At 35.9% G+C, this 14319-nt stretch overlaps 1 protein-coding gene across 1 annotated transcript in view; it reads right to left on the reverse strand.

Annotated features, from left to right (window-relative positions):
• The window catches only part of kcnn1a (potassium intermediate/small conductance calcium-activated channel, subfamily N, member 1a), a 339162-nt gene that overhangs the window by 41545 nt on the left and 283298 nt on the right, over window positions 1-14319 (reverse strand). The window contains exon 7 of the mRNA XM_072912872.1: window positions 9512-9639. Coding sequence (XP_072768973.1) covers window positions 9512-9639 — 128 coding nt within the window. The remainder of the gene's footprint in view (window positions 1-9511; window positions 9640-14319) is intronic.

Raw genomic sequence — 14319 nt, forward strand, 5'->3', positions numbered from 1 at the left:
GGTCTTATGGCCACTTATGTGGACACTTATACTGCCATCTGGTGGTGTCAGAAGAGTATAACATATAATGGAATTTGGAAGAAAAAAAAAAGTGTAAAAATGAGCATGTCACTAAACATGAAGTACACGTTTGTGTACTTATGGACTAAGTACATCATATCAAAAGATGATTCTTAGTTTTTATTCTAATTAGGGTCCAATAAGCCCAAATAGCAAAGAGAAAAAAAAAACATGTAAACAAACAGCTTGGGCCTTAAGAGGTTAAGTTTGGTCCCACGGATCCGGAAAAGTCTTAAAGTCAAAAAAATGTTGAAAATTAAATGATCGTATCTGTCGATATAAAGTCTTTTTTTTTTTTTTTATTGTTTTATGCCTTTTATGTTAGATAAAACCTTGTATGTTAATGGCCACACCACACAATATGCACCATTCCCTCCCGCCCAACATATACTTAAATTGGAATATTTGATGTGAAGTAATTGGAGCTGTAGATAAGTCAATAATTAATTGATTTTGATTTTTTTTCCCCCAGCAATGACAGTTTGAAAAAAATATCCCACTAAAATTCTCAGGGATCCAAAAGGGCCCCACTCATAAAAGTGTTAAAAATAACTTTTTTTTACTTTCAACACTTGAATCTCCAGATCAACATCAGATCTTTCTGTCGATTATAAGTTTTTATCAAAATATCATTCATATTTTGTTTGTTTATTTATGCCCTTTTTGTCATGTAAAACATTAGTGCACATGGACACATAGAATCGGATTAAAAGCATAAACGGAATAAAAATGCTTGACGTAAACACGCCATTCGGAATATAAATGATTGTCTTGCTACTGTCTCCCACATTCAACATGTACAGAAGTTGACTTTGTTGCTTTAAAACCAGACTAGCAAAAACAAAACAATGCTTCATGTGTTGATGTAACAATAAAAGAAGGGATCCAGTTGTCGTCTCAACGAGCTGTTTTTTTTTAACGACATTACAGCTACTCCAAGGGCTAAGTGCTAGCCTCAAACACGTACACACAATGTTGAAACATGCAGACGAAACCTGTACATAATCCCAACATAAAAGGCTCCATTTAAAAAAGAGAGGTAAAACAAAAGTAGTGAACAGAAGGAAATAATTATGAATAAATACCGTGATAACGTCGGACAATTGCACAAAGCCATGTTTGACAACACTATAACTTATATATATATATATATATATATATATATATATATATATATATATATATATATATATATATGTATGTGTGGGGAAAAAAATCACAAGACTATTTCATCTCTACAGGCCTGTTTCATGAGGGGGGGTACCCTCAATCACCAGGAGATTTTAATGGGAGCATTCGCATACCATGGTTTATATAGGGCACAGAGTGGGTGGGTACAGGCTGGCGTAGGGGCGTGGTGATTGGCTCATGTGTTACCTAGGAGGTGTTTCCGTCTATGGCGGCATGTTGTTACAATTTCGCTGCGCTTGTTGAGGGATGACAGGTCTGGACGGTAAATAATAAACAGTTTCTCTTTCAAGCATAGGTTGTATCTTTTATTACCACTATTGTAAGGTGTGCTGGATGCAAGAATTTGCCATGTTATTGAATATTCAACATTATTGTCTTTGAGGTCCCAAATGTGTTTGCTGAGTTCTGTGGTATTTCGCAGGTTTTTGTTCCTGAAAGAAGCCTTGTGATTGTTCCATCTGGTTTTGAATTCTCCCTCGGTTAATCCTACATATGTGTCAGATGTGTTAATGTCCTTGCGTATTACCTTAGATTGGTAGACAACTGATGTTTGTAAGCACCCCCCGTTGAGAGGGCAATCAGGTTTCTTTCGACAGTTACATGCTTTGTTGGTTTTGGAGTCGCTCTGTCTGGGGGCCGACGGCTCATTTGCAATTGTTTTGTTGTGGTTTGAGATGATTTGTCGTATATTGTTCATGCAGCTGTAGCTCAATTTAATGTTGTTCTTGTTGAATACTTTTCTTAGGGTGTTGTCTTTGGGAAAGTGTTTGTCAATCAGATTGAGGAATTTGTGTCCAATGTTAGTTGAGACGTTTTTGCTGTATATATATATATATATATATATATATATATATATATATATATATATATATATATATATATATATATATATATATACACACACATACATATATACATATATTTATATAATATATATATATACATTTATATATATTTTTATATATATATATATATATATATATATATATATATATATATATATATATATATATATATATATATATATATATATATATATATATATATATATATATATATATATATATAAGCCAGTCATGTGATCGTAGAGGAGAAACCACAGATCATTTCCCCATCAACAACAGTGCTAATCAAGCAGACTTTGTGAGAGACAACAACGCTTACTTTGGGACAAATGATTAACCAGAACCTTGTATTTTTGAGCCCGAACACAAAGAGGATGAGTCGTAAGTTTTAGAAGCCGATACAGTTTCATTGTGATACAATAGCATTAGCATCATTGCTAGGTGCTAAACATACAAACGAACCAAAACAAACCAGAATAAAACAAACATTTACTGTAATATTTCCACTCTCGCTGGGATGCCGACCGACGGGCCGCTCGCATAATTCCGTTTAGATGAAGATTAAATCACAATCATCACAAAGGGTTAAAAAAAGTTGTCACGCGATCACGTGACGTAGAGGAGGAACCACAGATCCCTTCCCCATCGACAACAATGCTAATAAGGCAGACTTTGTGAGAGCCAACAACAATTACTTATGATCCAGAACCTTATGTTTTTGAGCCCGAGCACAAAGAGGATGAGTTTTAGAAGCCGAGTGATGGATGTAGCTTTATTGTGACACTATAGCATTAGCATCATTGCTAAGTGCCTAACATACAAACTAACCATAACAAAACAAACACTTACTGTAATATTTCTACTCTCGCTGGGATGCCGACCGACGAGACGCTCACATAATTCCGTTTGGATGAAGATTGAATATCAATCCACACAAAGGGTTCAAAAAAAGTTGCCACAACTAGCGTCTTTTTGTGTCTTTTTCGCCGTCAAAGTGGAACCAGCCTGTCGGTCCACGGCCACATTTGTCCACCAGCAGATGAGAGATGCGTGAATTATAATCAAGAATTTACTTTTAGCAAGATTGAGACCAAGCAGAAGCAGCCGCCGGCTCAGTGTGTCAACAATAGCAACGTAAGCTCGCATTAGCTCACTGCTATCAATGCGCCGCTAAAATAGTCCGTCTGTGTTAGCGCTTGTAATAACAATATCACTCATATTTGGTTCATTTCCAGGTCACGACATGTAAATGGGAGTATTGTTGAGTATAATAAGAGGACCCTCCACCTGTTGACTCAATTATTTACCATTTAGAATGCATAACAAATTAAAAACATATATGTTCTTATCTTGCATAAGGATTGTGAATGATAAATAGCACATCTCTTTCACATTTGTGCGCATTTCCAGTATGACTGACCTAATAATATGGTCAGAGTGTGGAAGTGTTTTTATTATCACGTAGAATTAGATGTGCGGAGCGAATATTTTCAATATGGCTGACTGAATTTGTGGCATTTTGTGACGTTTAAACAGTATTTTCACATGCTTTGCGGATGGTAGAAAAACCCCAAAAGCAGTGAAGTTGGCACGTTGTGTAAATGGTAAATAAAAACAAAATACAATGATTTGGAAATTATTTTCAACTTATATTCAATTGACTAGACAGCAAAGACAAGATATTTAATGTTCCAACTGGAAAACGTTGTTATTTTTTGCAAATATTAGCTCATTTGGAATTTGGTGCCTGCAACATGTTTCAAAAAAGCTGGCACAGGTGGCAAAAAAGACTGAGAAAGTTGAGGAATGCTCATTAAACACTTATTCGGAACATCCCACAGGTGAACAGGCTAATTGGGAACAGGTGGGTGCCATGATTGGGTATAAAAGTAGATTCCATGAAATGCTCAGTCATTCACAAACAAGGATCGGGCGAGGGTCACCGCTTTGTCAACAAATGTGTGAGCAAATTGTTGAACAGTTTAAGAAAAACCTTTCTCAACCAGCTATTGCAAGGAATTTAGGGATTTCACCATCTACGGTCCGTAATATCATCAAAGGGTTCAGAGAATCTGGAGAAATCACTGCACGTAAGCAGTAATGCCCGTGACCTTCGATCCGTCAGGCGATACTGCATCAAAAAGCGACAGCAGCGTGTAAAGGATATCACCATATGGGCTCAGGAACACGTCAGAAAACCACTGTCAGTAACTACAGTTGGTCGCTACATCTGTAAGTGCAAGTTAAAACTCTACTATGCAACGCCAAAGCCATTTATCAACAACACCCAGAAACGGCACCGGCTTCGCTGGGCCCGAGCTCATCTAAAACGGACTGATGCAAAGTGGAAAAGTGTTCTGTGGTCTGACGAGTCCACATTTCAAATTGTTTTTGGAAACTGTGGACGTCGTGTCCTCCGGACCAAAGAGGAAAATAACCATCCGGATTGTTATAGGCGCAAAGTTGAAAAGCCAGCATCTGTGATGGTATGGGGGTGTATTAGTGCCCAAGACATGAGGAACTTACACATCTGTGAAGACACCATTAATGCTGAAAGGTACATACAGGTTTTGGAGCAACATATGTTGCCATCCAAGCAACGTTATTATGGACGCCCCTGCTTATTTCAGCAAGACAATGCCAAGCCACGTCTTACAACAGTGTGGTTTCGTAGTAAAAGAGTGCGGGTACTAGACTGGCCTGCCTGTAGTCCAGACCTGTCTCCCATTGAAAATGTGTGGCGCATTATGAAGCCTAAAATAGCACAACGGAGACCCCCGGACTGTTGAACAACTTAAGCTGTACATCAAGCAAGAATGGGAAAGAATTCCACCTGAGAAGCTTAAAAAATGTGTCTCCTCAGTTCCCAAACCTTTACTGAGTGTTGTTAAAAGGAAAGGCCATGTAACACAGTGGTAAAAATGCCCCTGTGACAACTGTCTTGCTGCCATTAAATTCTAAGTTAATAATTATTTGCAAAAAAAACCATTAAGTTTCTCAGTTGGAACATTACATATCTTGTCTTTGCAGTCTATTTGTGCCAACTTCACTGGTTTTGGGTTTTGTATAAAGTCAACTTGTTTTTCCACTCTACTGCGACTTTAATTCACATTTTGAGTACTAATAAATAAAAGAGTGGCTGTTTATGTTTCTTCCTTAAATCTGTGGTATTTTCCGCGCGTCTTAAAATAATATTTTGTCATTGTAAAGGAAAATATTCACACTTTTTTAACCTCATGAGATTGTTACTTTAGTGTGTGTGTGTGTGTGTGTGTGTGTGTGTGTGTGTGTGTGTGTGTGTGTGTGTGCGTGTTCTTGTATTTCTACCCTTCTTGAGACATCAACAAGGAAAAGTAGCTTCCATATGAGGAGGTGTGAACAAGTGATGACATAAATCATGGTCCCAATACAGAAAACCATTGCATCTAATAGAGAATGTCTCATTTGCACCCCTGGTGGTCAAAATGAGGGTGGTCCCAAAAAGGAGGGATTTTTTTATATTGACTGTGTGTCGCTTTTAAAAGTGCTCCCCCTCTGGTCAACATATGAAATAACAAGTGTGTGTAAGATATTGAAATGCGCCCCCTTGGGCCAAAATTAATAATAATAATTAAAAAAAAAAAGTATATAGAGACATACTGTCATAACTTGATGTAAATAATGAAGATTAAAAACCAATTACAAAAAAAAAAAAAAATACAAATTAAATAAATTAACTAAAAGCAGTCTTTTTCTCACAATGTGTCAATTTAAAAAAAAAAAAAATTGGCAATAATTTCTCATATTCTTTCTGTTTCTGTAATATTGCAATATTTTCTTGTAAAATATTACTTTATGTAGTAAAACAGTTAATTTATAATGCAAAATGGTGGCATTTGTCATATAAAATTCCGACTTTTATCACAATATTGCCAATTTTTTTGGCGTTCTTGTAAAACAGTGACAATTTTTTTTAGTAAATTGATGACTTTTGTTAAATACCAAACATTATTGTAATACTGACAACATTTTAAAAGTCCTCTTGTAAAATTGTGAGTTTTGTCGAGTAAAATGACGACTCTTTTCATAAAATTGCCAACATTTTAAGCGTTTTTTTTTTGTAAAATTGCGTCTCTCGTTGCGTAAAATTCCAACTTTTATCGTAATATTGCACAAATGTTCAGTTTTTTTTGTAAAATGACGACTTTTATTGTTATACTGCCAACAGTCCGAGTTTTTCTTGTGAAATTGTGACCTTTTTCTTGTGAAATTCCAACTCATTTTTCACCACAAGCTTTTTTATGTGATCATAGCATGTATATATTATTAATGTTGTAAATACACATCTTTATATATCTAGAAAGGGTGGTTCTAAAGAGGTAGACATTATTCGAAGGTCTCAAGAAAGTACAAAATACAAGAATGTGTGTGTGTGTGTGTGTGTGTGTGTGTGTGTTTGTGTTCTTGTATTTATCCCCTTCTTGAGACACCAACAAAAAAAGTAGCTTCCATATGAGGAGGTGTGAACAAGTGATGACATAAATCATGGTCCCAATACGGAAAACCAATGCATCTAATAGAGAATGTCTCATTTGCACCCCTGGTGGTCAAAATGAGGGTGGTCCCAAAAAGGAGGGATTTTTTTATATTGACTGTGTGTCGCTTTTAAAAGTGCTCCCCCTCTGGTCAACATATGAAATAACAAGTGTGTGTAAGATATTGAAATGCGCCCCCTTTGGCCAAAATTAATAATAATAATTTTTTAAAAAGTATATAGAGACATACTGTCATAACTTGAAGTAAATAATGAAGATTAAAAACCAATTACAAACAAAAAATACAAATTAAATAAATTAACTAAAAGTAGTCTTTTTCTCACAATGTGTCAATTTTTTTTTTTTAAATAAAATTGGCAGCAGTTTCTCATATTCTTTCTGTTTCTGTAATATTGCAATATTTTCTTGTAAAATATGACTTTATGTAGTAAAACAGTTCATTTTTAATGCAAAATGGTGACATTTGTCATATAAAATTCCGACTTTCATCACAATATTGCCAATTTTTTTGTCATTCTTGTAAAACAGTGACAATTTTTTTTTAGTAAAATGATGACTTTTGTCATTATTTTTGCCAAGTTAAAGTCCAAACATTATTGTAATACTTCCAACATTTTAAAGTCCTCTTATAAAATTGTGAGTTTTGTTGAGTAAAATGACGACTCTTTTCATAAAATTGCCAACATTTTAAGCGTTTTTTTGTAAAATTGCGTCCCTCATTGCGTAAAATTCCAACTTTTATCATAATATTGCACAAAAGTTCAGTTTTTCTTGTAAAATGACGACCTTTATTGTTATACTGCCAACATTCCGAGTTTTTCTCGTGAAATTGTGACCTTTTTCTTGTGAAATTCCAACTCATTTTTCACAACAAGCTTTTTTATATTTGCATAGTATGTATATATTATTAATGTTGTAAATACACATCTTTATATATCTAGTAAGGGTGGTCCTAAAGAGGTAGGCATTTTTCAGAGGTCTCAAGAAAGTACAAATACAAGAATGTGTGTGTCTGTGTGTGTGTGTGTGTGTGTGTGTGTGTTCTTGTATTTCTCCCCTTCTTGAGACACCAACAAAAAAAGTAGCTTCCATATGAGGAGGTGTGAACAAGTGATGACATAAATCATGGTCCCAATACGGAAAACCATTGCATCTAATAGAGAATGTCTCATTTGCACCCCTGGTGGTCAAAATGAGGGTGGTACCAAAAAGGAGGGATTTTTTTATATTGACTGTGTGTCACTTTTAAAAGTGCTCCCCCTCTGGTCAACATATGAAATAACAAGTGTGTGCAAGAAATTGAAATGCGCCCCCTTTGGCCAAAATTAATAATAATGATTAAAAAAAAAAAGTATATAAAGACATACTGTCATAACTTGATGTAAATAATGAAGATTAAAAACCAATTACAAAAAAAAAAAAATACAAATTAAATAAATGAACTAAAAGCAGTCTTTTTCTCACAATGTGTCAATTAAAAAAAAAAAAAAATTGGCAATAATTTCTCATATTCTTTATGTTTCTGTAATATTGCAATATTTTCTTGTAAAATATTACTTTATGTAGTAAAACAATTAATTTGTCATGCAAAATGGTGACATTTGTCATATAAAATTTCGACTTTTATCACAATATTGCCAATTTTTTTGTCGTTCTTGTAAAACAGTGACAATTTTTTTTAGTAAATTGATGACTTTTGTTAAATACCAAACATTATTGTAATACTGCCAACATTTTTAAAGTCCTCTTATAAAATTGTGAGTTTTGTCGAGTAAAATGACGACTCTTTTCATAAAATTGCCAACATTTTAAGCGTTTTTTTTTGTAAAATTGCGTCTCTCGTTGCGTAAAATTCCAACTTTTATCGTAATATTGCACAAATGTTCAGTTTTTTTTTGTAAAATGACGACTTTTATTGTTATACTGCCAACAGTCCGAGTTTTTCTTGTGAAATTGTGACATTTTTCTTGTGAAATTCCAACTCATTTTTCACAACAAGCTTTTTTATGTTTGCATAGCATGTATATATTATTAATGTTGTAAATACACATCTTTATATATCTAGAAAGGGTGGTCCTAAAGAGGTAGGCATTATTCGGAAGTGCGTGTGCATGTGTGTGTGTGTACGTGTGTGTGTGTGTGTGTGTGTGTGTGTGTGTTAAGTGGGAGTGCACAATGATGCAGGTTAATATAGCCTCCAGAGCAGCTATATTAATCATGGGCAAACATTAAACAGGACGTTGGAGATGAATATGAACCGCTGGTCAGGCCCACAAAGCTCAAGCTCATTCTCTGCAAGATGCCTTTTTTTTTTTTTTGTCTTTCACACGCTTTTCTCAAACAAGCTTCCACTATCAACATGGTTTAAGTTTCATTCCATTCAACGAGGATGGCAGAGAGAGAGAGAGAGAAGTCGATGGAACGCCACACTCGAGTCCAAACCAAAAAAACAACCAAATCTGCATTCAGCACTTTTTTTTGTGGGGGGTGGGGGGAGTTTTCCCCTTCTTCTCCGGGCAACAAACACTCTGTTCATGCACGTCAGAGGCAGACATGGAGGAGAGAGGAGGAGACAGGAGGAGGAGACATAGAAGACTCAACTTACTTCTGAGCTCTGCGGTGATCGAGCAAAACAAAAGACAGAAGACAGTACAGTTTTAACTCCACGACATTCACTGCGACCTTCACACTTCTCACTGTGGGGTCAAAGGGCGTCGGGGGGGGGAGGGGGGGGGAGGAGAGGGAGGGGGGCTGGGGAGGACCATTACAATAGTGTGTGTGTGTGTGTGTGTGTGTGTGTGTGTGTCACAGGAATGATGATTCTTGTACGTTCACCCCTAAAAGTGAGCATTGTAAGGATGTCAAAGGCGCAGGACTTACTGGTGGATGGCTTGCAGGAACTTGCGTTGGTGTTTCCGCACCTTGGCGTGATCGATCTTCTTCACCAGCTTGGTGTGTTTGTAGATGAGCCATGTTTCCCTGAGTACATTGGCAGCTGTGTTCTTCACCTGTGAAACCACATCAATTTAATGTTTGTTTGTTTTTTCCCTACGCTTTGAGACCTGCGGCTTACAAAAACGATGCGGCTTATTACATTTTTTTGAAACAAAAGTACATTGGCAGCTGTGTTCTTCACCTGTGGAACCACATCAATTGTTTTATTTTTCCCTATGCTTTGAAACCTGCGGCTTACAAAAACGATGCAGCTTATTCAAAATTTTTTTATTAAAAGTACATTGGCGGCTGTCTTCTTCACCTGTAAAACCACATCAATTTAATGTTTTTTCCCCCTACGCTTTGAGACCTGCGGCTTACAAAAACGATGCGGCTTATTACATTTTTTTTTATCAAAAGTACACTGGCAGCTGTGTTCTTCACCTGTGAAACCACATCAATTGTTTTATTTTTCCCTATGCTTTGAAACCTGCGGCTTACAAAAACGATGCGGCTTATCCAAAAATGTTTAATTAAAAGTACATTGGCAGCTGTGTTCTTCACTTATGGAACCACATCAATTGTATTATTTTTCCCTACGCTTTGAGACCTCCGGCTTACAAAAACAATGCGGCTTATTCAAAAATGTTTCATTAAAAGTACATTGGCGGCTGTTTTCTTCACCTGTGAAACCACATCAATTATTTTATTTTTCCCTACGCTTTGAGACCTGCGGCTTTCAAAAATGATGCGGCTTATTTAAAATGTTTAATTAAAAGTACATTGGCGGCTGTCTTCTTCACCTGTGAAACCACATCAATTATTTTATTTTTCCCTCGGCTTTGAAACCTGCGGCTTACAAAAGCGATGCGTCTTATTTAAAGTTTTTTAATCAAAAGTACATTGGCAGCTGTGTTCTTCACCTGTAAAACCGCATCAATTTAATGTTTTTTCCCCTACGCTTTGAGACCTGCGGCTTACAAAAACGATGCGGCTTATTACATTTTTTTGAATCAAAAGTACATTGGCAGCTGTGTTCTTCACCTGTGAAACCACATCAATTGTTTTATTTTTCCCTAGGCTTTGAGACCTGCGGCTTACAAAAACGATGCAACTTATTCAAAAATGTTTAATTAAAAGTACATTGGCGGCTGTGATCTTCACCTGTAAAACCACATCAATTATTTTATTTTTCCCTACGCTTTGAAACCTGCGGCTTACAAAAACGATGCGGCTTATTCAAAAATGTTTAATTAAAAGTACATTGGCGGCTGTCTTCTTCACCTGTGAAACCACATCAATTATTTTATTTTTCCCTACGCTTTGAGACCTGCGGCTTACAAAAGCGATGCGTCTTATTTAAAAAATTTTAATCACAAGTACATTGGCAGCTGTGTTCTTCACCTGTGAAACTACATCAATATTTTTTTCCCTACGCTTTGAACTCTGCGGCATACAAAAAACGATGCAGCTAATTTATAATTTTTTCATCAAAAGTACATTGGCATCTGTGATCTTCACCTGTAAAACCACATCAATTATTTTATTTTTCCCTACGCTTTGAAACCTGCGGCTTACAAAAACGATGCGGCTTATTCAAAAATGTTTAATTAAAAGTACATTGGCGGCTGTCTTCTTCACCTGTGAAACCACATCAATTATTTTATTTTTCCCTACGCTTTGAGACCTGCGGCTTACAAAAGCGATGCGTCTTATTTAAAAATTTTTAATCACAAGTACATTGGCAGCTGTGTTCTTCACCTGTGAAACTACATCAATATTTTTTTCCCTACGCTTTGAACTCTGCGGCATACAAAAAACGATGCAGCTAATTTATAATTTTTTCATCAAAAGTACATTGGCATCTGTGATCTTCACCTGTAAAACCACATCAATTATTTTATTTTTCCCTACGCTTTGAAACCTGCGGCTTACAAAAACGATGCGGCTTATTCAAAAATGTTTAATTAAAAGTACATTGGCGGCTGTCTTCTTCACCTGTGAAACCACATCAATTATTTTATTTTTCCCTACGCTTTGAGACCTGCGGCTTACAAAAGCGATGCGTCTTATTTAAAAAATTTTAATCACAAGTACATTGGCAGCTGTGTTCTTCACCTGTGAAACTACATCAATATTTTTTTCCCTACGCTTTGAACTCTGCGGCATACAAAAAACGATGCAGCTAATTTATAATTTTTTCATCAAAAGTACATTGGCAGCTGTGTTCTTCACCTGTGAAACCACATCAATTATTTTATTTTTCCCTGCGGCTTACAAAAACGATGCGGCTTATTCAAAAATGTTTAATTAAAAGTACATTGGCGGCTGTCTTCTTCACCTGTGAAACCACATCAATTATTTTATTTTTCCCTATGCTTTGAGACCTGCGGCTTACAAAAACGATGCGGCTTATTACATTTTTTTAAATCAAAAGTACATTGGCAGCTGTGTTCTTCACCTGTAAAACAACATCAATTGAATGTTTTTTTCCCTACGCTTTGAGACCTGCGGCTTACAAAAAAACGATGAAGCTAATTTATAATTTTTTCATTAAAAGTACATTGGCAGCTGTGTTCTTCACCTGTGAAACCTCATCAATTATTTTATTTTTCCCTACGCTTTGGGACCTGCGGCTTATTTAATTTTTTTTAATCAAAAGTACATTGGCAGCAGTGTTCTTCACCTGTGAAACTACATCAATATGTTTTTTTCCCCTACGCTTTGAGACCTGCTGCTTACAAAAATGATGCGGCTAATTTCAAAATTTTCATCAAAAGTACATTGGCAGCTGTGTTCTTCACCTGTGAAACTACATCAATTATTTTTTTCCCTACGCTTTGAGACCTGCGGCTTACAAAAACGGTGCGGCTAATTTTTTTAAATTTTTCATCAAAAGTACATTTGCAGCTGTGTTCTTCACCTGTGAAACCACATCAATTTAATGTTTTTTTTCCCTACGCTTTGAGACCTGCGCCTTACAAAAACGATGCGGCTTATTACATTTTTTAAAATCAAAAGTACATTGGCAGCTGTGTTCTTCACCTGTGAAACCACATCAATTTAATGTTTTTTTCCCTACGCTTTGAGACCTGCGGCTTACAAAAAAACGATGAAGCTAATTTATAATTTTTTCATTAAAAGTACATTGGCAGCTGTGTTCTTCACCTGTGAAACTACATCAATATGTTTTTTTCCCCTACGCTTTGAGACCTGCTGCTTACAAAAATGATGCGGCTAATTTCAAAATTTTTCATCAAAAGTACATTGGCAGCTGTGTTCTTCACCTGTGAAACTACATCAATTATTTTTTTCCCTACGCTTTGAGACCTGCGGCTTACAAAAACGGTGCGGCTAATTTTTTTAATTTTTCATCAAAAGTACATTTGCAGCTGTGTTCTTCACCTGTGAAACCACATCAATTTAATGTTTTTTTTCCCTACGCTTTGAGACCTGCGCCTTACAAAAACGATGCGGCTTATTACATTTTTTAAAATCAAAAGTACATTGGCAGCTGTGTTATTCACCTGTGAAACCACATCAATTTAATGTTTTTTTCCCTACGCTTTGAGACCTGCGGCTTACAAAAAACGATGAAGCTAATTTATAATTTTTTCATTAAAAGTACATTGGCAGCTGTGTTCTTCACCTGTAAAACCACATCAATTGAATGTTTTTTTCCCTACGCTTTGAGACCTGCTGCTTACAAAAAAACGATGAAGCTAATTTATAATTTTTTCATTAAAAGTACATTGGCAGCTGTGTTCTTCACCTGTGAAACCTCATCAATTATTTTATTTTTCCCTACGCTTTGAGACCTGCGGCTTATTTAATTTTTTTAAATCAAAAGTACATTGGCAGCTGTGTTCTTCACCTGTGAAACTACATCAATATGTTTTTTTCCCCGACGCTTTGAGACCTGCTGCTTACAAAAATGATGCGGCTAATTTCAAAATTTTTCATCAAAAGTACATTGGCAGCTGTGTTCTTCACCTGTGAAACTACATCAATTATTTTTTTCCCTACGCTTTGAGACCTGCGGCTTACAAAAACGGTGCGGCTAATTTTTTATTTTTTTTCATCAAAAGTACATTTGCAGCTGTGTTCTTCACCTGTGAAACCACATCAATTTAATGTTTTTTTCCCTACGCTTTGAGACCTGCGCCTTACAAAAACGATGCGGCTTATTACATTTTTTAAAATCAAAAGTACATTGGCAGCTGTGTTCTTCACCTGTAAAACCACATCAATTGAATGTTTTTTTCCCTACGCTTTGAGACCTGCGGCTTACAAAAAAACGATGAAGCTAATTTATAATTTTTTCATTAAAAGTATATTGGCAGCTGTGTTCTTCACCTGTGAAACCTCATCAATTATTTTATTTTTCCCTACGCTTTGAGACCTGCGGCTTATTTAATTTTTTTAAATCAAAAGTACATTGGCAGCTGTGTTCTTCACCTGTGAAACTACATCAATATGTTTTTTTCCCCTACGCTTTGAGACCTGCTGCTTACAAAAATGATGCGGCTAATTTCAAAATTTTTCATCAAAAGTACATTGGCAGCTGTGTTCTTCACCTGTGAAACTACATCAATTATTTTTTTCCCTACGCTTTGAGACCTGCGGCTTACAAAAACGGTGCGGCTAATTTTTTTTATTTTTCATCAAAAGTACATTTGCAGCTGTGTTCTTCACCTGTGAAACCACATCAATTTAATGTTTTTTTTCCCTACGCTTTGAGACCTGCGCCTTAC

The sequence above is a fragment of the Nerophis lumbriciformis genome, linkage group LG03 (genome assembly GCF_033978685.3).
Source record: "Nerophis lumbriciformis linkage group LG03, RoL_Nlum_v2.1, whole genome shotgun sequence".
Classification (NCBI taxonomy): Eukaryota; Metazoa; Chordata; class Actinopteri; order Syngnathiformes; family Syngnathidae; genus Nerophis; species Nerophis lumbriciformis.